Genomic DNA, 23,901 nt, shown 5'->3' on the forward strand with positions numbered 1-23,901 from the left:
TTGTCTATTAAGGGATGCTTGATATTCACGTGCTGTAAGTCCCGTTCGACAGAGATACGGGCGCCGGCGACTCCGCCGCGTGTCGGTTTAGCAGCCACAAAGGGCAACGAGACATGCAAATTGAGTCTCTATTATCCGCCGTCGGATGCGCCAGTGGGATTTACATAGGAATGGAACGTTCGCGGCAGTTAGGCGCTTCCGTGCCGGGTCGCAAGACTCCGCCCTCGGGGCTCCGCGCGAGCCCGCGCCGCCACGCCAGATGATTACACCGAATCTGGGACGCTCATTCATAACTCGGCGAAAACGTTCAGACTAAATCTGCATAAACGCCCCATTACGGTTATGAAAATGTAATTTTATAGTTCCTGAAATGTCAAAACATGAAAGTCAAATCTGTGTTAATTTTTTACAGCATTCATAAAACTCAAACGTCTTGACATTTCAAACTCGTGCGAAGTCTGTTATCGCGTGCGCAATCAACGCATCTATTACCTAAGCAAGGTTGCCTAATGACAATCGAATCGTAGAACCCAATTAAGCAAACAAGTTTCATGAGTGTTGTCGGGTAAAAATATGGCTTAGTTATCAAAATGTGCGAGCGGCCGCTGTCCGGCGAGGGGCGCGGGCGACAGTCGCCGATGGTTGCGTTGATTTTGCACTAACCTTGGACCTGCATGAGCTTACTGTATGGTGCATGTTTAAAGCGACCGGTAGATTGCAAAATTTTATATATCGGACAATCAAACTTGGATAAAATACTCTGGTAGCATAGGCGTCATATATTAAAGACGTATCATACACCTAAACAAATACTTAAGTACCTAGAAAGTTAGCAAGCAAATAGAAAGAGATAGGTGTGCGTCATGTATACACATAGATACATAATGTATGTACCTACTTATATATATATTCTTTGACGTGACTTATTGTAGATTTTCCGCAAATGACATAACTACTTGGCCGGAAACGGGATATGCAGCAAAACATCCACAACAGATTTACCTATCCTTTTTTCTATCTGCATATTCTTCCGGAGATTTTCCCAATAATTTTCTTCGTTTAACTTTCCGTCTAGCTCGTGGTAAGCAAAGACAGCAACAGGCCCAGTCCTCGCCACCACGTCACCCGCTTTCCTTTTGACCAGCACCCGCGGCCCGACCCGCGGCTTATCTCCACAATCGGTCCAAACGTAACTGCCCTCTGTTTGTAAATGGACAATAAAACATACCACAATCTGATATCGTATTATTTAGATAACTTGTATCGTTACAGATAACGCTGGCAGTGGCCTAGTTACGATTGTCCGCGGAAATTGTAAGTAAACCCAAATTAAATGAGTACTAACATTTACAATCACCTCCAAAACGAAATAAAGATTGTATACCTACTTATAAGTAATTATTGTTCATTACTTACGTCATTAAATACAGCCTCCGTGGTCTATTGGTTAGACCGTTAGGCTCACGATCGGGGTTCGATTCCCAATTCCCTTTTTATTGGTAAGGACATAGCAGGCTTGTATCACGTGTCCATAAGCAATTGGTCCCGGCTATTAGCCGTAAAAAAACACCTCCACTAACCAGCAGTGGAGCAGCATGATGAAGTATGCTCCAATATCCCCTCAGGTTGATTAAGGGTAGGCTTGAGCCCAGGAGTGGGACGTATATACGCTGTTTATATTGTGTAACTTATGTCATTATTATCTTTATAAAAAATCCATGCACGTACTTAACGTAAGTGTAAAAGAAGAACAGCAACTATTCTTAAGCTTTTAAATACAAAAACCAAAATACTCCAATGACGTAATTGTAATAACTATTCATATGTGACATTTCTAGATAAGAATTTATCTATAATAAGAATGTAAGTACTTCAGTACTCGACTACACATTATAAACTGCAGTAGTTTCTATGGTTTACAATATTTCACTTTCGCATGTGAGTTCTTGTAAAATAAGATTTTTTTATACTTATGTATTCCCTACTTTCACTTCTATAAATTATACCCCAGGCCAGTTTGTTCCGAAACAAGTTAATGTGAGTTAAATTAAGGTATAAAACTTGTCTTCGGAAACAATTTTACTACGTAGTTCACGGCGTCCAAGATTAGGGTGAATGGCTGCATAATAAATAGTGGAGACCTTCGGCGAGGCGAGGCAGGAAATCACAGTTGACAGATAATGGCCGTGATTACGTGTGGAACAGCCCAACAGAGAAGCCATAACTCTATTTCTTGTTCTAACCTAATACACAGTTTATTAACCCGAAACTAAAACTTTCTACAAAACGACACCCTATAAAATTTATCGTCAGCGACTGTATAAATGTATTACCTTCGAACTTATGTTAACACCAGTTCAAAACTTTATGCCTTTAAGTTTTATGCTAGTCGTGATTAAAGTTAAATAGCCGTCTCTACCTCCTTCTTATTCAGTTACAAGATCAAACTTTCCTTAAAAGTAAGACAACACAATTTGTCGAAACACTTTCAATATCAACTTTTGTTACTTATATTACAGAGTTGGTGTCGTGGGAAAGTAAATAAAAAGTTATTGTGAGTTGGTACTTTTATTAATAACTTAATCTAAAGCCTAGCGGGCACTGTTTCGCCTGTTCCCAAAATCAACACGCTTTCGTGACGATAATTCACGCAAAAATTATCCGGTCGCTGACTGGCGCACGAACCCGCGGCCAACGACTTTCATTGTTTATGAAATAATCAGAAAACATTTCATTTACTTAATTATAAAAAAATCGATAGAAAGCTGCTCTGTTGTCTATGTAACTTATAAATGCTGCAGCTACTGAATTTTTCAGTATCACCCATTAATATCGAAAACTCTCGAAGGCTTAATATTTGTTTAATAAATTTGTAGGTGCAAGATTGTGAAAAGTGCGCCGTAAGTACGAAGACGTAGGTGCGATGACCAGCGAAATTTCACGCACGAAGAGGGCTTATTGGTTTTAGTAGGGGTTTCGTTGACGCGGTCACGCGCAACCCAACGCCCACAACCGTGACAAATCCGCCCGAAGCCGTCGTCTCGATTACTGACACAACAACCTCGTGGAAAACAATTTACCCACAAAGTTTTATGAACAATTTTCGACGAATCTCATTAAACATTGAACATTGGTTCGATACTTCAGTGTGACTAAAACTAAGCTCCTTTACCTACGTGTTTCACTTCTATAACTAAGTTCTATTCCAGCGGAGCATAAACGTAAACTTAGCGTGGCTTGCTAAAAGCTAGATAAAAACTTAGAAGAAAACAATATCGCTCACTCGATCGGCTGCGATTCCAAAATGAACAAATGGAAAGGTGAAAAAACAAGCTTGTTATCTTCAATTAGTTTCCGAAGAGAGCGGTCGGGAGCGGAATCATAAGATAGAGCAATATGGTCGGGAGCGAGTGGAGGGCAGAATCCGGTTTGAAAAATAAACTGTCTGTGCCTGCAAAGAAAAAGTATTTGTAACAATTCGGGCCAGCACGCGCCTCGCTTGTATTATTTTTATACACTACACGAGTATACTTATATATGGGACCTCGCTTGTCCCGTAGGGCACGAGTCCGTTCACCTAATGAAGGTCCAGCCTCGACCGAAAAGTAAATGAATATTTTAGTATCAGAGGCATCCGTCAAAGGTGCGTAAAATAATTTGTGTTATGCGTAGGACGCAAAGCCCATAGTTAATTGCTAAATGTTTTATAACCACATTTTTGTGTCTAAAAATTCGTTGCTATTGAGAAAATTTCATGCCGTATTTACAGGCAAAAAATATCCTATTCAATCTCCACACGATTGTTATTTCTAAAAGATGGGATCATTATTGTAGTGTGGGATTTTTACCTTGTGTATTGTTTTATGTCCATAAAAGTAAGAAAACCTTTAGCGGAACATTGGAAGCCAATTGAAAGATTCGCGTGAACTGAATCTAATCGCAAAACCAATTTGGCTTAAGCATCAGTCAACGCTCTTTCAGTCTTGGAATATTAATCCATTTTTATTATCAAACTTCACGGAAAGTTTTTAGGTAAATTAAATTGTTCCATTTTATTAAGTAAAATAAGCTTTATCCCACAGCAATGGTTATTATTTGCGTGGATTAAAAAGACAATTCTGCGAATTGTTTTCGTCGCTATTGTGAAAGTATCGCGACGCGCTACAGGCGCATCGAACGCTCTGAGTCAGTGGTCGACTTCCCCACGTGGCACTGCGTTCGGGGAAAAGGCTCATTTTACTCTGATTCATTGTGAATTTGTGACTAATTGCCGCTGCTGCTTGTTACTCGGTAAACTATGACATCTTGTTAAAACCCAAACCCTAACTCTACCGCAACTGCGATTACCCTATTTTAAATTATCTTGATATATATCTAAATAAACTCTACCAATCATTGGTCACTTTATCATTGATTTGAATCATATCTTAATTTGTTTTATTGTGTTTAATTACACAATTGCTATGCACTTTATTTTTCATTCCATCTTTAACACTCGAGTAAAGAATGAATACTTTCCAGGTCACAACATCATGCGAGAAATGAAATGAAGTTACTGCGCGTGTTAAACAAATGGTAAGCAATTTATTGTTTTGCTATGTCGCAATAATCGAACGTACTTATTGTCTGCGATTATGTTTGTAGAAAGTTCACGCCATGCATGTCGTTAGTTTGTATAGAAAAATAATGTCTATTATATTCAGTGAAAGTTATCGTAATGAATATCATTCATATTCATATCAATGCGCCGATATGACAGATGGTGTATGCAAAGTATATACCTACCTACTTGATGTTATTTTAAAATTAAAAGTGTAATACTTAGGCTGCTGCGAGGCTTAACGAAAGCTATCTTCTACTAGCCTCAGGGCACGCTTCGATATTCATGTTCAATAGAATTTCTAAGTCAAAAATATTTTGGTCGGGTAATTACTCGATACTCGTATGAACTATAATAATTAAATTACCTATGATGAAACAGTTACGCCTACATGTTCTCGTATTCCAAACTTATTTATTTTTAGAAAAAAAAAGAAAACATTTTAGACGTTCTCGTTTTAAGGTTGGTTTTAGGTATTAAATTGTTGCACCAATTTCTACGGCATCGTACGACCTATTAGAATTTTTAGTTTTTTATGGAGTTATGGTCATTAACAATAGACAAGATCATTTTATTGTTTTATGGAAAAAATGAATGTCATCCAGTGATATTACGCGTATAATTCTTCTGATGAAAAAAGAAAAGTTCCATATAAAACTGAAAATTCTGACATGCGCTTTCAGCTTTAGACACATTTTTATTTGAAGAAAGTAAACTCGGCTTAGTCAAGGGCCTTCCCTTGATATATTTAGATTTCAAAGTGTTTGACGTAGCCACTGATTGCCCACGCATCGCACACCCCCGCGTTTGCTCTCCTTGCTTTTCTTTCAATACGAACGTATTATATTACCACATATTTTATTTATATTAGTTTACGTAAAGATGTCCCATACTGACATCTAGAGCCCACGTAAAGTGTCCAAGGCTTTTAACTTATCTTTATTCAATTCAAGTCGAACATGTTCCCTTTTATATGTAAGTGTTTCAAAACTATGTTAATGCAGCCGGAATCAATATTTTCGTAATGTAATGTATAACAGATATTATGTTTGGAAATCAAACTTACTTTTTATTTCAGATGTTTTAGTTTGAGAAACAGCTATCACAATGTAGAGCACAAAAATAAAAAATGTATTAAAAAATGTTCTACATTTTGAACATTTAAAGCCGTAAATTGACCGTACCTACGCAAATAAAAGTGTAAAAACATGACAAAGTGCAAAAAGGTGCACATTTCGATCATGGCGCCAATTTTGTCGCCAGACAGCGAAATTGCCGAGTATATTTAGGTACTTTACGAGTGCAGCCACTGTTTCATACGCAGCTCGACAGCGCGACGCATCGCCGCCGGTGGTACAGTCGGCAACAGAGGTAAATCAGGCAGGAACTTTACGCAACTACGTTAACAGCATGTCCCACTATTAAACTGTCCTACCCCTTAATCCGCTGGCGAAGTTCTCTTGAAAAGTTTAAGAACTATTGTGACTAGCACTGGAAATCAAAATCCAAACACATCCGGTGAGGAAGGCGGCTGATGGAGGTCGTCACCAAAGTCTGACGACATAATGGTATTGTTTTAGTGGCTAAGACATTCTTTGCCTTCTCATTGATATTAATTGGGTAAATGAAGTCATAAGTTGTTGTAGGTAAATTTTCAGATTAGGTAAGCGGATCGCGTGAAAAACTAAAAATGCTAGGGATGTGTGTCGTCACAATATTCAGCGTTAAAAGTGTCTCGTAAGTGTCTCAGTTTCTAAAATGGTCTCAGAATGCAACAGTTTTATAATACGAAGCATAAAAAGCTACTAAACAACCCTCCAACGCTTCGATTTACGTAGTTGAACGTCTTTATCGCAGCAGACTAGTCGATTCTTCACACTAAGTGTGCAGCAACCCTTGTTACCGGGTGTAGGATGTAGCGTATAATGTATTTTACCCCAGGGCTTCGCGCCGCAGGACGAGGTTCGACGGCCGGCCAATCAGGACCGGAACGACGTTTCACAACTATCCAACACCATATATAGGTACATACATAAACTCACGCCCGTCATCCCGATTTTTTTTACGTGACTTATTGTAGATTCGCCGCAGATGGCATTAACTACTAGGCCGGACAAATGGGGAGAGCTCAAGGCTCTCACCCGGTACAACGTTTAAGACAACAGGCCCGAGGGTGCCCAGTTGGGCGCGAACCTCCGCTCAGGGGGTCGTCTGAGAGGAAAAATATTTGAAAGAATTAATCGACCCTAGTGGTTCCATAGCGATAAGCGCTGATTGAGGGAAATCGTTAACCACGGCGGTGGGGTCGGTATCGGGGTCCTGAAGTGGAGTCAGGACCCCGATACCGTCCGCGTTGGAGTCGCGAGCTGATTGGCTGCCTCTGTGGGTCATCCCGAATTAGTATACCATAGCTGGCGAGGAGTGAGGAGTGGTATTATTACTATCCACATCAGTCTATCCCTTCGGGAACGAAAGCGCGATGCTATGTTCAGCAATCCAAGACAATTTACAGCTAATCGTGATACGAAGTACGTAGTACCGTCTGAGGGAAGTCTACAATAGTCAAATCAGATACTTTTTACTAAACGTCAAAACACGAAATTACTATGGAATTTGTATGAAAAAGCACATTGTGACGTCATAGAAAAATATTAAAATTCATAAATAGAAAATGTTTTTCGTTAGTTTTAGATCTGTCTTTATTTAGTATTAATCAGAATTTCATAATTTTTCTTCAACCTAGTACACAACTCAATTAGTCCCTAAACAAAGATGTATAATGGAAACTAAGATGTAAACCTACTTTTTCAAAGTTAGGTACATTGTAGGTAATTCTCGAATGTAAAATACGCGCTTTGATATGAAACAATGTAACGGTTTAAACAAGCCTGCTAAATGTCAATGCATTTAGATGTCTAAATTATTACACCGATAAAGAAACCGTATTGAGCTAAACTGGACATTTACAATACATTAACAACCCATAAAGATCCGACTGAGGAGCACAGATCCCCTTTATCGATTGAAAGAGATAAAAATATCCATTTCTTTATTAATTAATTATCTTCTTTCACAGTGGATGTTGGACACCGCAATATTGTTTACATTACCATTTTATTCGCAATGAAAGTACATTAAATAAACTCGTTTACAGTATGTACACAATCCCAAGCATTTTCTAATTCACGTCCCGTTCTTACAAAGTTGGTCTACAAACAAACAGACGGTGCAGAGCAGGAGTGTAAAATTTGTAGCGTTTGCGGAGTCCGCGGTCAACTCCCGAGCGCATTGTTCAACTCCACAATCAGATTGGTCTTAACCTCTATTGTCCACTGTTTACTGACCACGCACACCCGCGATACCAGAGCTTAATTGTACTAAATTGTTACTTTAGGATTTCAATTGATTAAATAACCGATAAACAGCGAGGTCTAGTGGTTAGAGCGTTAGGCTCACGACCTGGAGGTCCGGGCTCGATTCCCGATGGGGACATTGTCGAAATCACTTTGTAAGACTGTCCTTTGTTTGGTAAGGACTTTTCAGGCTTGAATCACCTGATTGTCCGGAAAAGTAAGATGATTCCGTGGTTCGGAGGGCACGTTAAGCCGTTGGCCCCGGCTATTAGCCGTAAAAAACATCTCCACCGACCCGCATTGGAGCAGCGTGGTGGAGTATGCTCCATACCCCCTCCGGTTGGTTGAGGGGAGGCCTGTGCCCAGTAGTGGACATATGTAGGCTGTTTTATGTGTATAATTCGTGACTTGTATCGTAGTGACTCTAGTTCGAATCCCGACTCCGGCGCTAAATAACTGAATTCGACTTCATGAGTTTGAATTCATGTTTGGATCATAGACAAATTATATCACCTGGTTTCCAGGATTTGTCGCAATAGGCTCCACCTATTACATGGGTCTTAGACATAGCTAGCGAGGAGTGGATGTGTTAGGAAATACATAAATAGGTCTATAGTAATAGACCTCTGCCTATCCCTTTGGGGATACTAGCATGATGCTGTTTTATGATAACTGAACCTCAAACAAAATTCGTTTCGAAAAAAATAAACGTCTTTTCTACAAGAATACTCACCTACTTATCTGTTTATAATATGGTCGAATGCTTTCGCCAGTAACCTCGATCAGGGTAGGTAAGAGAGCCATTTCGAACACGCTATTCTTGACTTTTTCTCTCGGGGTGTTCAAAATTGAGAAGCTAAAATGTTTTCAAACAAGAAATATTTTAGTCAGTGCATGCACGCTTCTCACGTTTTCCAATAATTATATCCAAGAATATTTACTTATAGAGTAGACGAAAACATAAGGAGTTATGAAAACAAAATGTCAACCTTCGTCACGAAATATTCTTTTACATAGTATAAAGTAAGAATATTGAAGATGTCATTGCAATATTTGTTTGTTTTTATTTCCAGAAATAAGTAAGTAGGTACCAACAAAAATATTTTCATGTAAAATGTGCCAAGACGAGATCATATCGATCGCAATGTCAAAAAGTTATCAGATCTCATGTAGAGCCAAGCTTCTAACACTACACGGGCTAACTATGAGCGTCAGTGCACAACATAGGGCGCAGCATTTGCTTGAGTAATGCTTGAATTCAAGTGTTCACAGGAGCACCTCTTAAACAAAACTAAGATATTTTGAATAGAATGTTCTTCTTGTCGTTTCTCTCCATGTTTCCCTCATTCAGCGCTTATCGCTATCGACCCACTAGGGTCGATTAATTCTTTCAAATATTTTTCCTCTCAGACGACGCCCTGAGCCGAGGTTCGCGCCCAACTGGGCACCCTCAGGCATGTTGTCTTAAACGTTGTACCGGGTGAGAGCCTTCAGCGCTCCCCAGTTGTCCGGCCAAGTAGTTAATGCCATCTGCAGCAAATCTACAATAAATCACGTCAAAAAAAAAGAAAAAAAAAAAAAGTTTCTCTCCATTACTGGAGGTTAGCGATCAGCTTATGGAATGTGATCCTATCCCTGGCCATACGGAATAGTTCTTCGACCGTCGCCACCTTCGTCCCTTGACGTTGTGCATCCATGTCATCGTCGGCCTTCCCACGCGCCTTCGATCCAAGATTTTCGCCGACTTTGCAACTTGAAGCTGGCGATATCTGTCATTTCGGAGCATGTGCCCTAGAAGCCTTCGATGCTCTACTTTTCTCTTTTTTATTGTGAGCAACATCTGCTTTTGAATAGAATAAAATACATTTATTCGCATTCATTATTTTTTATTTTATTTTACTTTTTTGCGCGCTACACTGCAGTAGTACAAGTGTACAATATCCTCGGCCGAAGGTTGTCTGGAAGAGATCGCTCTTAACGATAAGGCCGCCTTAGAATAAGTTTATCCTGTAAATGTCTTGTAAAGCAATAAAGTGTTTTATTATTATTATTGTATGTCGTTTCCATATCTCGGGACTATGGAATTCCGGACTATTATTATTATTCGCTTGAAACACGGTAATCAATGAGTAATACTTTCAACAATATCTAGCATGCTCTACCTATTGGCTAATGATTGGTTCATTGTTCTTTCTGCTCTTTAAATATGTTTTTGAACTGAGTTTTATCCGGGATGAAAGCCAATTAAACTTAACTAATACTTTGTGAACCCGATGTCAGACGAATATAATATGCCTGTCTTGCTTAAAACCTTATCTCCAACGGCTTTGGAAGAAATATCATTAATAATCTTATGTAGTTTAATATTCTCTTATGTCTGCGTAGTTAGGGAGGAGGCAGTTCGAAGCTTTTATACATCAAAGGAAAATGAAATAGAATTTGGTTATCAATTGAACATTTTTTTTCGTAACCACCTTTGTGACTAAAGTTCTTAATACATATACCTAACTATAATATATACTTATATCGAGATACTACTAAGTTATACAAAATAGACCTCGTATTATTTTTCTGTGTGGATCTCAGTAATATGCCTCTTTGATATAACTGTTCGAGTTTCATCCAACAAATAATTATAGGTAGTTATAATATTTGGAATAAAATAAATGCTTCGCTCCATAATATATTACGTAGATACTTCACCTTCAAGGTGAGAGTGCACATATTTTTTCCAGCTAAGCATGTTCAATCTTTGTCCCTTGAAATTGAAAAAAAAAAACAGTTTAGCTTTTGAGCTAGTCTAAAGTTTTGTATTTGCGACTGCAGTTCAATAGTTGGTTTATTTCTTTTAAAAATAGTACCTCATGGTAAATTGATTTTTTTCTGTATCCACTACGTAATTTCAGAAGTGCCAGTATTTGCGAAGTACGACACTTTTTTGTAGGTCGAATTAATTGATGTCTGATGCTCATATGGCGCTTACAGACCTGGGACGATGGTGTCGACGTCGTCGTCAACATATTTTAACCGCTAAAATACTATGGTTTCCTTCCGTCATTTAATTTCATTTTGTTAGGGAAGCTAACAGGATTATTTACAAAACAGATTTGTAATAACAAGTAAATGTCAACTACCACAAATAATTGTAAAATTAACAAAAAAATAAAACTAGATAAAAAATACGTTTAGATAATAAGAATTTACTTAGCTATGCTCTGGATAAAAAGGGACACCAAAGTATTCGCAAATAAAACATTTAAACATTATCCTTACATTTTATAATGGCGTTTATTTAAAAAGTTTTCTGCTACTTAAAATTATACAATAAATAATTAAGTCACTGTTACTAACACAAATATCTGCCGCCATCTTTCTCACACGTAATCACAGCTGACTGAACATCGCAATTAGCGCCACGAGTGTCGCGAAACGGAACTATTTTTCGATGCGTCCAGCCATATCTCGATATGGCCAAGTGACTGGTAGGGCAAATTGACAAACGCGTTGCTCTCATCGATCTGGCTAACTTTAAATTGGGCACATTATGAAATAATCGGCCATATCACGAAATACCTGCACATCATGATGGGCCCAGGCAGACCTCGATCGGCCGACGACACATACAACGAAAACAAATCGTCGTTTTTGTCATTTTGACGCAGGGTCATCAATTGGATTCGTCGATTGTGACTGTCAGCGATTAATTACAGCTAATTGATGATCTAAACATTTCCAGGGAAGTGACGGGAATCGGTAGATACGATCCGGTGAAATCATAGCACCCTCAACAGCTTGTCACGTGATGATTGATAATTGGCGTTATTGATGGAATTTGGGTCTATCAATGAGTACACAACAATTATAGAATACTGGAAGACTATGAGTTCTATAGTTTCTTGGAGATTCTGCACTGCGCACATGGTGTCGACAGTACTAAAGCGTTAAGGAGTTTCAGTGGGCTATAAGACGCGTCAAGACAAAAAATTCGACTTCATAATTGTTTATTTCATGTTTAGATAATAGATAATTGATATCACATGGTTTTCAGGAATCACTTTATAAATTGGTAAAATTAGGTATTGGAAGTAGAATAGCTACTGAATAAATTGTCAATTATATTAATAAGCTTCTATCATGTAAAATAATTCCTATGTACTGTTTAATTACGAGGACGACATGGTCGTTATTCTTGTACCAAGTCCTTTATTAAATAAAAGATATAAATTTTAAAAAAAATGGTTTTCAGGACTTGTGCCCGGTTAATGGTAATAAATAGGCTGCTAAAATATGGGACTTATGCATAACAGTCGAGGAGTCGGTGTATATACTAGACACCTCTGCCTACACAAAGATTTCTTTTATGTTATGTAAATCTTCAACGGCATCTAAAGTGACTATCCATACTCCCAATCAGATGTAGATGTAGGGCGTAGGTTTTCACTGTCTGACATTGATGGTCTAGACGGTTGTCTCTTAACCGATATAATTTCAAATTCAGAATCCACGCAGGTTACAACAATATATAATGGATATTAATGAGAAACAGTGAATTATGGTGACGGCATATGTTATGACTTCACGCTAGTAATTTATTACCTACATTGGCAACTACGAGTCAGTTAGGAATTTAGCCTACCATGTAAATCAATACGCATCTAGACTAGCAATATTTATAGTTAAATTGTTTAAGTACTTACGTGTAATTTGACAGACAATGGTGCTAATTCCTGTAAACACCATCTAATTTTATTTTAGGTTATATCTGTCATTTTCTTATCCGCCGAAAAGGAATGGGACGGGTAATCGACAAGCATAAAATTTATGGAACACACGTCAATTTTAAGCACAAATCTAAAACAACCGTCTAAAAATTCGCCCGGGTTATTCATTTATTTACTCATTCTTCCTAAAATTAAGAGCTGTCAATCATCCGTCCCTTTCCTTTTCGGCGGATAAGAAAATGACAGGTATAACTTAAAGTAAAATTAAGAGATGTCTGCAGGAATCGGGGCCAATGTAATTATTATTTACATTCTTATTCATTGAAAATTAAAATTAAACACGCTTTGAGAACTTCGGTTAAAATTGTTCCATACATACATAACCTCACGCCTATTTCCCACCGGGGTAAGCAGACACTATGGAATTCTATTTGCTTCGATCCTGACACACTTCTCTTTCCTCCACATTCATCAATCGTTTCATACACGCACGCCGGTTCAGAGTAAGTACTTAGATCGTACAAAACTTTTTCTAAGGACATCTCCAATTTGAAAGTGTTGCCATTGCAAAAATATTCCAAACTTAAAAAAAAAAATTTCGTAATAAAACTCATAAATATTTACAACAATCATAGTCAGTAAATAAAACTGGTGAAAACAAACGCACGGAGCGCCCGCGAATATTTTCATCTGCAACTATAAAATGGAGGCTCTTTTTGGATCAGACAATAGCAATTTTTCAATGCTACTGTATGTAATCTAGCATCGCTATGCGGGAATAAAATCTACTCCTTTTAAGTCCAAAAATATATTTGGTTATCTCTGAATTTCAGGGAGCACTACATCAAGCTAAACTTCTTACACAACTCAGAAAATCTTAAGTCTGAAACTGTGAAGTTTAGTTCTTACATTCTGTACTCACTGCAAAGCTCGTATATATTCGGAAAAGAGATAAGAGGAAACTGAAAATTTGCCTTTTGGTGGCATTTAATGTGTTTCTACTATGTACTGATAGTCACGAGGCTGGCGGACAATTAATTTGCTAAGATCGTCGCCTCACGATTACCATGCGGAGTTTAAACGTGCAGGTAAACAAATGCAATGAAGACATTCCCAGGTCGACTCGCGAGAGATAAAGGTAATTAACATGAGGTGCAGGCCAGACTGCAACTTGTTTATCGGTTGCATAATTAACTAGCCAGAGAAGTTGGCGTTCGCACAGCCAACCGTGAAAATTACTTTTAGACTCGGCTCGTCGTACTACTATATCGTATAAAATAGCGTTATACCATTTCATATCAAACGTAATCTGTTTATACGAGTACGAGCGTAAAAACATCCTATGAATATTCATGAGTTTGTAATTTTAATAATTGCCATTTTCACAAAGGAAAAAGTCCAAAATGCCATATTTACATAGGCGACCCTTGTTTCTCAATAAACATATCTTGTACCCGCGTTTACCTTGAAATAGTGACCTGAAATATTGACATATTGGCAAGATATGTGCCGCGTTAAGTAATTTGTCAATACGAAAGGTCTTGGTTAAATATACAGGTTTTTACCCAGGATCGATTAGCTTTTTAGTAACAACCTACCTATACTTATTTACTATACTCACAGTAGTTAATTCACAGTACATATACCACATATAAATATCGTCATGAACTCTTACAGTCCATTTTTAAGTCTTTTTCTAATGTAAACTATTTTAAAGTGCATTTTTCTAGGTCAAACAAATGTATGCTTTAAGTATGGCCAATTTGAGCAAATCAACGTAACTAGGCCACATTATTGCACGATGACCGCTCGAGTGATATGTCTCGGACATTAGATTTTATGGTCCGTTACGCTCACATCAAATTACACCTCCAGTATAATAAACAAGGTTAAGTGGATCTTGTAGCTGAAAGCATAAAAAGCTGCTTAAATATTTGTAATATGGCTGTATGTAATGTTGCGTCGTTTGCCGAAACATCTCGTAAAACCGGCACGAATATCGGCAACGATATTGCTCTCAATGCCAGGAAAAAGTACTACAGCTATTTACCTTCGCGCACGTAACCTTAAAGTGGCAAAATACCATCAAATTGTTTACTACGCCTCATATTAACCTTATTACGAATAACAGTGTTAATTTCCTGCAAAGACGCGTGCATGGGTAACGGCACGACTATTTGCAGACATTGTCTATAATAGAGCCGCCAAAGTACGTTCACATTTTACATTTCAGTAATGTAGTTTAATATAGGTAGTCCACTGTAATCCATTATGGTTGCTTTATTATTTATTTACTTTGCTTGCAGCCAGCGGTCTGGCAGCCTCTATGGGCACACACGTGATATATATACTAACTTATAATACGCTACTGCGACGCGTGTGTGGTAAGCCTTCGAGAGCTAACAATGAGCAGTTTTCCTTGTAGCATACTATAAAATGCATGAGCTACCACAAATCCATCGTGTATTCATATGCAATTCATCGAACACTGATTGTTAAGCTGTATGAATATTAATATTAAATTATATGAATAGCTGTCGTAGGTACATTCCGATAGTGCGTCAACGTCTTTTGTTTTTTGTCCTTCAAAGCCTTAAGAGAGTAGGAAGTGCAGACATACCTTGTAAGGAGAGACACGACTGTGCTGTTAATTAGTTTTTTTCTCTTGTCATAATAACAACAGTGCAAATAATAACAAGAAGCAATGCGCAAAATTAAAAAAAAATGACGAGGAGAACAAAACAATATAAAAAATAAAAGCCTAATCGTTAATAGAGTTTTGGCACAGATTTTTAAGTTACTGAATTCGAGTATCAGCAACAAAGAGCCAAGATGGATGAACCACTTTGGCTGGAACTTCTGATGAATCGGAAAATTCTTTTGAAGTTGAGCGAAAAATATCGCTGACGATGCCTTTTATGTTTAAAGCGCCTGATATTGAAAAAATACGGCACTTCAAGTTAGGATAGGCTCATCAATATCACTTTGAGAACTGGAACTAGGTTCTCTGTTCCATTTATACGAGATTGCGACGATCCATCATTCGACTGCGATTGGGTTATACAAGTGACTGTACAACTATTCAAGTTTACATTCAGCTTACAAGCAACGGCGCTTCTATTTTTTCTATATTTATGGGGCATGGGAAAGGCTTATACGAAGTGTCAAAATGTCACTGAAGGCAGTTTTGAAGGAGCGCGCCCCAAAGGATAAAGTTCCTTTAACGTTATTGGCAGAAGTGGAAAACATTATCAATTGTCATCCTTTAACGCATGCTCTACAGTACACAACAGTACTCCTTATTAGATGGTAATTTGACATGTGTGGCGAATATTATGTATGATATTCCAGTCGTTCGCCTCACACGCGCAAGATATACGCGACCTCTAACATTATTTAATTCAATTGACATCATTATTATGATTAATGGCCACAAGAGCTGCTTCGCAAAATAAGAGAAAGCAGGTTCACGGGTCACTGGGATCATAATTATTAATCTTACCCGACGTGCGAAATTATGTTCATCTTTTACCTCAACCTACTCGATCACTCCGCGTCTAAGTAAGGTGTCGAGTTTAATTGAATTGTAATGTAGAGGCCAGTAAACTGTCGAGTCATGTACCATTATAATAAGCAAGTGTGCCACGGAAGCACAGGCGTCGTTGCTTATTTGACATTCCATCTTAGATTGATTAGGCACAAACGCATCGAAAAGAAAGCAGTCTTTTATAAGTATACAGTAATCACTCGAACATATCAAGGTTAACGTCTAAATGATGTTTTAGATAAAGTGGAGAGCGGTCTAGTGGTGCGAATATTTCGGACGTTTTCCCGGGCGAATGGTTTGATACAAGCTGTAAGGTGATCAGACCCTTCCGACGATACTTACTTACTTCAAATCCAAGCGTCATCGGATATACTGAGACAATAAAGGATATGACATCAAATAAAGTTCATCAAGAAGACTAGATTGCTTTTAATTAATATGCTCTATGACTTATTAAAATATGGAACACAAGATTCACCGTCATAAAACAAAGATGCGAGGTTGTAAAAAATTACTCAAATAGATCCTGAGGCTCAGAGATTATCGCAAAATCTCTTTTTATAGTGTACTCAATATTTTACGACGCCAAAATGACGTTGCTTGATTAGGTTTTAAAGCATTCTTAGCGGCGAATTGACGGTTGTACTCCAGATTTTATGTCGAAATGTTTCTTTTTCAGCTAGACGTTTTATACTCTCAATGTGAAAACAGAGGTAAGAGGCAAGGGAGGTGAACAGGGGCAAAACGAAATGTGGTCAAGTTCGGCAATTGAGAAGCAACGGGCCGCGGCGGCAAACTCCGGCCGCTCCCGGGCCCCGCCGCACTCCAACCACTATTGTTACGCGCAGCGTGCAGCGCAACTATTATGCAAAATAAATAGCTTTTAGCATAAGTAATGACTGCGGTAATTATAACATTACACCGAGAAATAACAGCACTGCAACTACATGACTTTAAATCGGTCGCGTATGAAATTCATGGCAACAAAGTTGTTTGCTCGACTGTTCCACGTGGTTACCTGCGGGGAAGTTGTAGCAAATCCAACTCGTTACTCTTGCTGCGGATAACTAATGCACAACATGCGACATTGTCGAGATTGCCGCGGGAGCGTCCGCCCCGCGCCGGCGAGGAAATGCGAAAAGTTACCAAGTTAGCCGTTATCTGAAAACTGTTCCGCGCATCTGCCGGGGACGTGCCGGATAAAAAGCGGACTTTTAATAGTGCATTATCGCAATTTGCATAGTGGTCATAAAGTCCACGATGTTCAGGAAACTTGGACAAAGGTCTTTTTTTGAAATTTGAATGCGTCATAATTCATTGTATCCTCAACAAATTCCATTCAATTAAGTATGTCAATTCACTGTGGATCAAATTGATGGAAAGTACTTACTTTTATTTTTAGATCTTACAAACACTTCTAAAGAAGAGGATATCGCTTTAAGCTTGAGATTGGCAAACCTTACCTTCAAGTAGTGTGCCACTTATTGGATATTCTTGTAGATAAAGTGCATTACCGACTTTGTGGAGTTTCGTAGAACCCTCTTCTCACGTTACACTAGTTCCACAATCTCAAGTGACTAGGTAAAGATAAGTAAATAGCTTATTGCTGTGAGGAGGTGCGAAGTCGCGATGTACTTTTTGTTAACATACAGAGTGTTAGTGACATCGTAAAGAATACTGAAAGGGATGATCAGCAAATTCAGCAAATTATTCTGAGGTCAAGTGAAATTTCCTGTCGGAAAATTCATGAAAATTTTAGTGTTTTTTATTATTAATTATATTCAGTTCCATACTTTTGTGACGGAAAATTCCACTTGATATCAACTCAGAATCATAGTCTGAATCCATCCCTCAAAGTTTTCATTACGATGCACTAACCAGTATACATTTTTGTAGTGAACTGTCAAACAGATTTCGACTGTTCTACTTAAAGCTCTTATGTCAAAACTGAAGTAGGTAAGTACCTAGCCTGAGCGCAGCCAGTTTTAATCTTCTGAAATGAATAATAAAACCTACCAACAACTCGGTACCATTCCATTAAGAAGATAAGGAAAGTAAATAACTGAATTAATTTTCTTCATGAGATTTAATCTTATCAAAATGATTAATTCTAATAATAAGCGTCCTCTTCCAATTTGTCTTTTTTACAAACCAGCCGTAAAGAATACTTCCTTCTCTGGACGGTTTTTCGTTCGTTATTACCGTTACAAATGTGTGAGCTTAAAGCTTGTTTCGTGTTAAAAAATTGCAGCGGCCGAATAAGGGAGCGCCAGAAATATATTGAGGGCTTAGTACCTCTTAAGTTAAAGCTTCTCCACAGTATCTTATTAAAAGTAATGCCCTATAGGAAATAATCTCGGATTACGACCCTATTTTGGTGAGAAAAAAGAACGCAAAACAATAACTAACATTGCTGCATGTTTGTCCATTTTCCACGGTAATTATTTGGCAACAATTTGGTATACTTTTACTATGAAATGATATCAAATGTCAAAATAATAGTGAGCGAAAACAAAGCAACTTTTGTTTTCTCTTGTGCCAAATTTCACATTTTATCTCACAGCGATTCACCTCGCTTACGGACCATGAAGTGATAACTAATAACAATGTTCGGAGCCAACAATAGACCTTCTACATCACAAGTGGCTATCATGACATTAATGGCGTGTAATAACCGGTATCTAACACCAAATAAGATTATGTAACAAATGTCTCTATTATGTCACACCAATCGTGAAACGTCCAGTCCGGTTAGAGTGAATTATTAAATAACAAAATAAAGAAATAGCTGTGTCGTATTATTATGTCACGACACAGGTACCTACATAATTGTTCCTACATTTTAATCTTTATAGTAAGTGTGTTTTATCCAGTACAATTGCTTTCAAGCGAAAGTAGATAATAACTCATTTTAATTTTGTCCGTGTCAAAAAATATGATTGATTATATCAAAGTATACAAATGTTTATGTAATGTCATCGTTACCAACTATTTTCATGAATATATACAGCAATAGAGGAGTCATAATTATTTGACAAATTACTATCTTTCTATATATTATTACATTGCCCACCTCTTATGTAATAGACATTTTTTATGCGGTAAATGGTAATTCTATTTTATTCCATTCATAAATGTTATTATATGTGGCCAAGAGAACATCGTGTATCAACAAATTACCAATATTGCAAAACAAGTGTTACAGAATACGCTATAAATATGAAAGATGATACCGATATTTTTTAAATAACAGTGAAAACATTTGCCACATCAAATAATATTAAGAAACATTTATAAGTATATCGTATAATTTACTATTAATTTTGTAAATAATATTATGACTATCCTACATATAATGTGCTATGTTTGATAATAAATTAATAAAAATAAGTTGGTTAATTAAGAAATATATTTTTTATCTGTCAAAAATGCGACTACAAAGCTCCCACGTTCTCGAAGTTTGACCTCTACTCTCAATTTCATTGTCATTAATAGCCATTGAGACCAAATTTGGCGTGTTTACAGAAATTTGGCCAATGGCTTCGTGACTGCTCAGTTAACTGAATTTCCATAGTCGTGGGGTCGTTTATTGAGCAACGACGAACGTCACGAGCTAAGTTTCTAAGTGAGTAAGTACTTAACATTAATTAAGTTTCGATTTGTTTGCACTAATAGTGACGGCAGTGAGTGCGTGGCTCGGGCACAGAGGTTGTACGTCCATGTCTCGCGGCCATGCCGGCTAGTTATTGATGAGCGCTGTGATTGATCGTCTAGGGGAGAACAGAAATCACCATTAGAGAGAAATGGTCCGAGCACTGATAAGAAGAAAATTTTACAGAATCTTACAGCGCCTTAAGAATGTCTGTGTTTGTTTTAATGCCGCATTGGGGGTGTAAATTGAATTTTATTTCAATTTGGTCGCCGGGAGTTGACGGTGGTTTGGCGGCATCGGCGGCTAACCATCAGTGCCTGTAATTCAGTGGCACGCTGCCCGCAAGCTGGGTACTTACATGCATTAGGTATCAGCCGGCTCTCAATGGGCCCCGGTTTTACAGCAAAGAGCTTCGTAAATCTTTGTGCTTTATGTCTTACTCCATGTAGGGGTCGCTCGATTCTGCAGTCTCTTTACTTTTTTAAACTTTGTTGAATCTAGATTATGTGGCTTACAATATACTTACTAATAAAACCAATTGCTATAGTGTGACTGGTGGTTTGATGGTTCTTTGGGTTTCATTCAAAAGCTAAGCGCTGGAAAGCTGAGATCGTCAAATCCGTACAGATCACATACGTCACTGTATTTTTTGCTAAGCTGGCAATATCGGAGGTTCAAAGTTTATGAAGGACGCTGTAAATAGGGGTTTTTGCTATGCCTGCCGCGGTTGCCCACTTCATCTGATTCCGCGTTTATGGTAGGGATAGTCAGTGAAGTCGTAAAACCCCCGATAAACTTCTCTTTATTGCGATCACACTAAACGATCCCTGTGGAATTCAGTTCTGCTATCGGAACATTTCAAATATCTGCATCTGATAGATTCGGCTTAATAAATATAAAGCCTGCGTACCCACACCCAACTTTCAATAAGTTGGAAAATTATCTGAATGGACTACAAAACCAGCAATAATAATTTAAAGCAATAAAACCCATTATAGATAATTTATATCGGCCATTTTAGAAGATAATTCGCCCATGAACGCTCCCGGAGGCACCCCGAGTCACGACGCGGCGCCGCGCCGCTCGGGGAGAGCTAACCTCGTTACCACTGGAGCTAGATTTTGCAAGCAAGCAATGGCTCGGCATTGCTCGGTAATTCATTATCTGCAGCCGAGCTCGATCATTTTGTGCCGTGCTCGCTCCCTGATTACGGGAACGCTCAATACCACCGATTTCCTCTCGCGCGCTCTAATTGAACGCCACTTTCCGAACGCGTTATCTCTTTAAACTGACCACCATAAACACGTCTAGGGTATACTATATTAATGCTGTTTGTAATTTATGCCTTTCGATTCGCTCGATGGTTTGACCACAGACTCTTCGAGACAGCATTCTTCTAATAACTGTGCTTATCAAGTAGCTATCTAGTTTAGGGCCTGAACGTGACCTGTAGACTAGCAAATCGCAATCGAACTATTATACTACACTTTATTCTCAAATGTATTACATATTCATCATAGACGTAGCACCGTATCAATTTCAGTTGTAGCAGTTGGCAATATGTAACGAGAAGCGTGTACTAAGTGGGGCTCGATTTGTCTGGCGGGCTCGTTCATTATTCAGCCTGCCCTCCCTGATGAGAACTAGCCCGTTTCAGCTACGCCTAAGCACCATTTACATACTGAATGCCCGACTACATCCGGCAGCATCGTCAACGCATGCCAAATTTTAGAGCCGAAACACATGTTCGAATCGTTTGTACTGCCATTTAACGGCAAACATAGACTACCTCACTATTAACTAGACCAGAATCGCTAGCAGATTTGAAATTCAGTTTTGTTTAAAATGTGACAAAGACAAATGGTTAGGGCGCGTGTGTGCTGTCTGTGCAGCGATTCAGCGATTTCGCTGCAACCCTACATAGCATGACGATTAATGTGTGTTCGGCCCTAGATATTTATGGTTTGTTAGGCAATAGCAGTGTTGCCATCCGTTGCTGGTTGGAGCGGCATAAATTTCCAAATGCTCACGCTGACAGTGCGACGAGCGGACGTCGGGGATGAAAAATGTAGTCGCGACATGGCTGCATGGCTGTCAATGCAACTGATTGCACGCTGCATATCGCCTCCGAATCAAACGAAGTCATTTGCACGCCGAGTTGAGCTATGTGCTCTTTTCAGTTCCACTATGATATAGTTCACACATACAGACGCACGTAACGCACATACCTCTCACTATTCCCGCTATACAATACTTACTTTAGAGCTTTATAATGTACTAGCTTTTGCCCGCGACTTCGTCCGCGTGACGTGTTATATAAGAGAGAGATCTTTGTGTGTGTGGGAGTGCATATCAAATTTCAAGCATCTAACTTATGCAGTTTAGATTTTTTCATACAATTTTTTTCCCAATAACTCCCATTTTTCAAAATACAGCCAAAAATAAACTTTATATTTACTAAGGTATGCATGCATGCTAGATTGAATCAATTGATTGAATTGATTTTTTTTTAATTGATTGTTCATTGAGTTTTAATTTTAATACACACTTCCTCTCTTCCCTTCAACGTTGCTGTGCCCTACAGGGTCCATGTTTTAGTTCCTATGCCTATGTAACACCCCATTGTACTACATGGAATGCAATAAATAATTTAATTGAATTGAATTGAAAACATCTATCTTACGCGGTTTCGATTTTTTCATACAAATGTTTTTTTCCCGCTAACTCCCGTTTCCGTGGGAATTTTGCAATATCCTGTTGCAACTAAGGTTTAAGTTAACTAAGGTACCTGCATGCCAAATTTCAAGCGTCTAACTTAAGCGATTTAGATTTTTCATACAAAAGGATTTTCCCGCTAATTTCCGTTCCCGTGGGAATTCCGGGAATTCCTTTCTTAGTGCACCTCTACGGTACCTAAGCTATGTCCCTTCCAAATTTCAAATGCCTACATTTAGCCGTTCAGGCTATGCGTTGATATGTCAGTCACTGAGTCAGTCAGTTTCTCCTTTTATTTAGATTTGATATTTTTATACAAATGTTTTTTCCCGCTAACTACCGTTCCCGTGGGAATTTGTAATATCCTGTTGCAACTAAGCTTTAAGTTTACTAAAGTACCTGCATGCCAAATTTCAAACGTCTAACTTGAGTGGTTTAGATTTTTCATACAAAAGGATTTTCCCGCTAATTCCCGTTCCCGTGGGAATTTCGGGAATTCCTTTCTTAGTACACCTCTACGGTGTCTAAGGTACCTGCGTGCCAAATTTTAAACATCTTACTTGAATGGTTTAGATTTTTCATACAAAATGATTTTCCCGTTAATTCCCGTTCCCGTGGGAATTTCGGGAATTCCTTTCTTAGTGCACCTCCACGGTACCTAAGGTACCTGCATGACAAATTTAAACGTCTAACTTGAGTGGTTTAGATTTTTCATACAAAAGGATTTTCCCGCTAATTCCCGTTCTCGTGAGAATTTCGGGAATTCCTTTCTTAGTGCACCTCCACGGTACCTAAGGTATCTGCATGCTAAATTTCAAATGTCTTACTTGAGTGGTTTAGATTTTTCATACAAAAGGTATTTCCCGCTAATTCCCGTTCCCGTGAGAATTTTGGGAATTCCTTTCTTAGTGCACCTCTACGGTACCTATGGTACCTGCATGCCAAATTTCAAACGTCTAACTTGAGTGGTTTAGATTTTTCATACAAAAGGATTTTCCCGCTAATTCCCGTTCCCGTGGGAATTTCGGGAATTCCTTTCTTAGTACACCTCTACGGTATCTAAGGTACCTGCATGACAAATTTCAAACATCTAACTTGAATGGTTTAGATTTTTCATACAAAAATATTTTTCCGCTAATTCCCGTTCCCGTGGGAATTTCGGGAATTACTTTCTTAGTGCACCTCTACGTTATCTAAGGTACCTGCATGCCAAATTTCAAAGTCTAACTTGAGTGGTTTAGATTTTTCATACAAAAGGATTTTCCCGCTAATTCCCGTTCCCGTAGGAATTTCGGGAATTCCTTTCTTAGTGC

General features: G+C 38.3%; 1 protein-coding gene across 7 annotated transcripts in view; it reads left to right on the top strand.

The window, feature by feature from the left end:
* LOC126374343 (major facilitator superfamily domain-containing protein 12-like) overlaps positions 1-23,901 on the top strand; it is a 96,924-nt gene that overhangs the window by 30,168 nt on the left and 42,855 nt on the right. The window contains exons 1-5 of one of the 7 annotated variants that reach the window (XM_050021003.1): positions 1,902-1,938; positions 2,520-2,554; positions 2,877-3,643; positions 3,877-4,032; positions 4,522-4,575. In XM_050021003.1, coding sequence (XP_049876960.1) covers positions 4,547-4,575 — 29 coding nt within the window. In that variant the 5' untranslated portion in view covers positions 1,902-1,938; positions 2,520-2,554; positions 2,877-3,643; positions 3,877-4,032; positions 4,522-4,546. Of the gene's footprint in view, positions 1-1,272; positions 1,315-1,886; positions 1,939-2,519; positions 2,555-2,876; positions 3,644-3,876; positions 4,033-4,521; positions 4,576-23,901 lie in introns of those variants that run through there. The other 6 variants (XM_050020924.1, XM_050020935.1, XM_050021018.1 and 3 more) reach the window with 6 other exon arrangements.

This window comes from Pectinophora gossypiella, chromosome 2 (genome assembly GCF_024362695.1).
Source record: "Pectinophora gossypiella chromosome 2, ilPecGoss1.1, whole genome shotgun sequence".
NCBI classification, from domain to species: domain Eukaryota; kingdom Metazoa; phylum Arthropoda; class Insecta; order Lepidoptera; family Gelechiidae; genus Pectinophora; species Pectinophora gossypiella.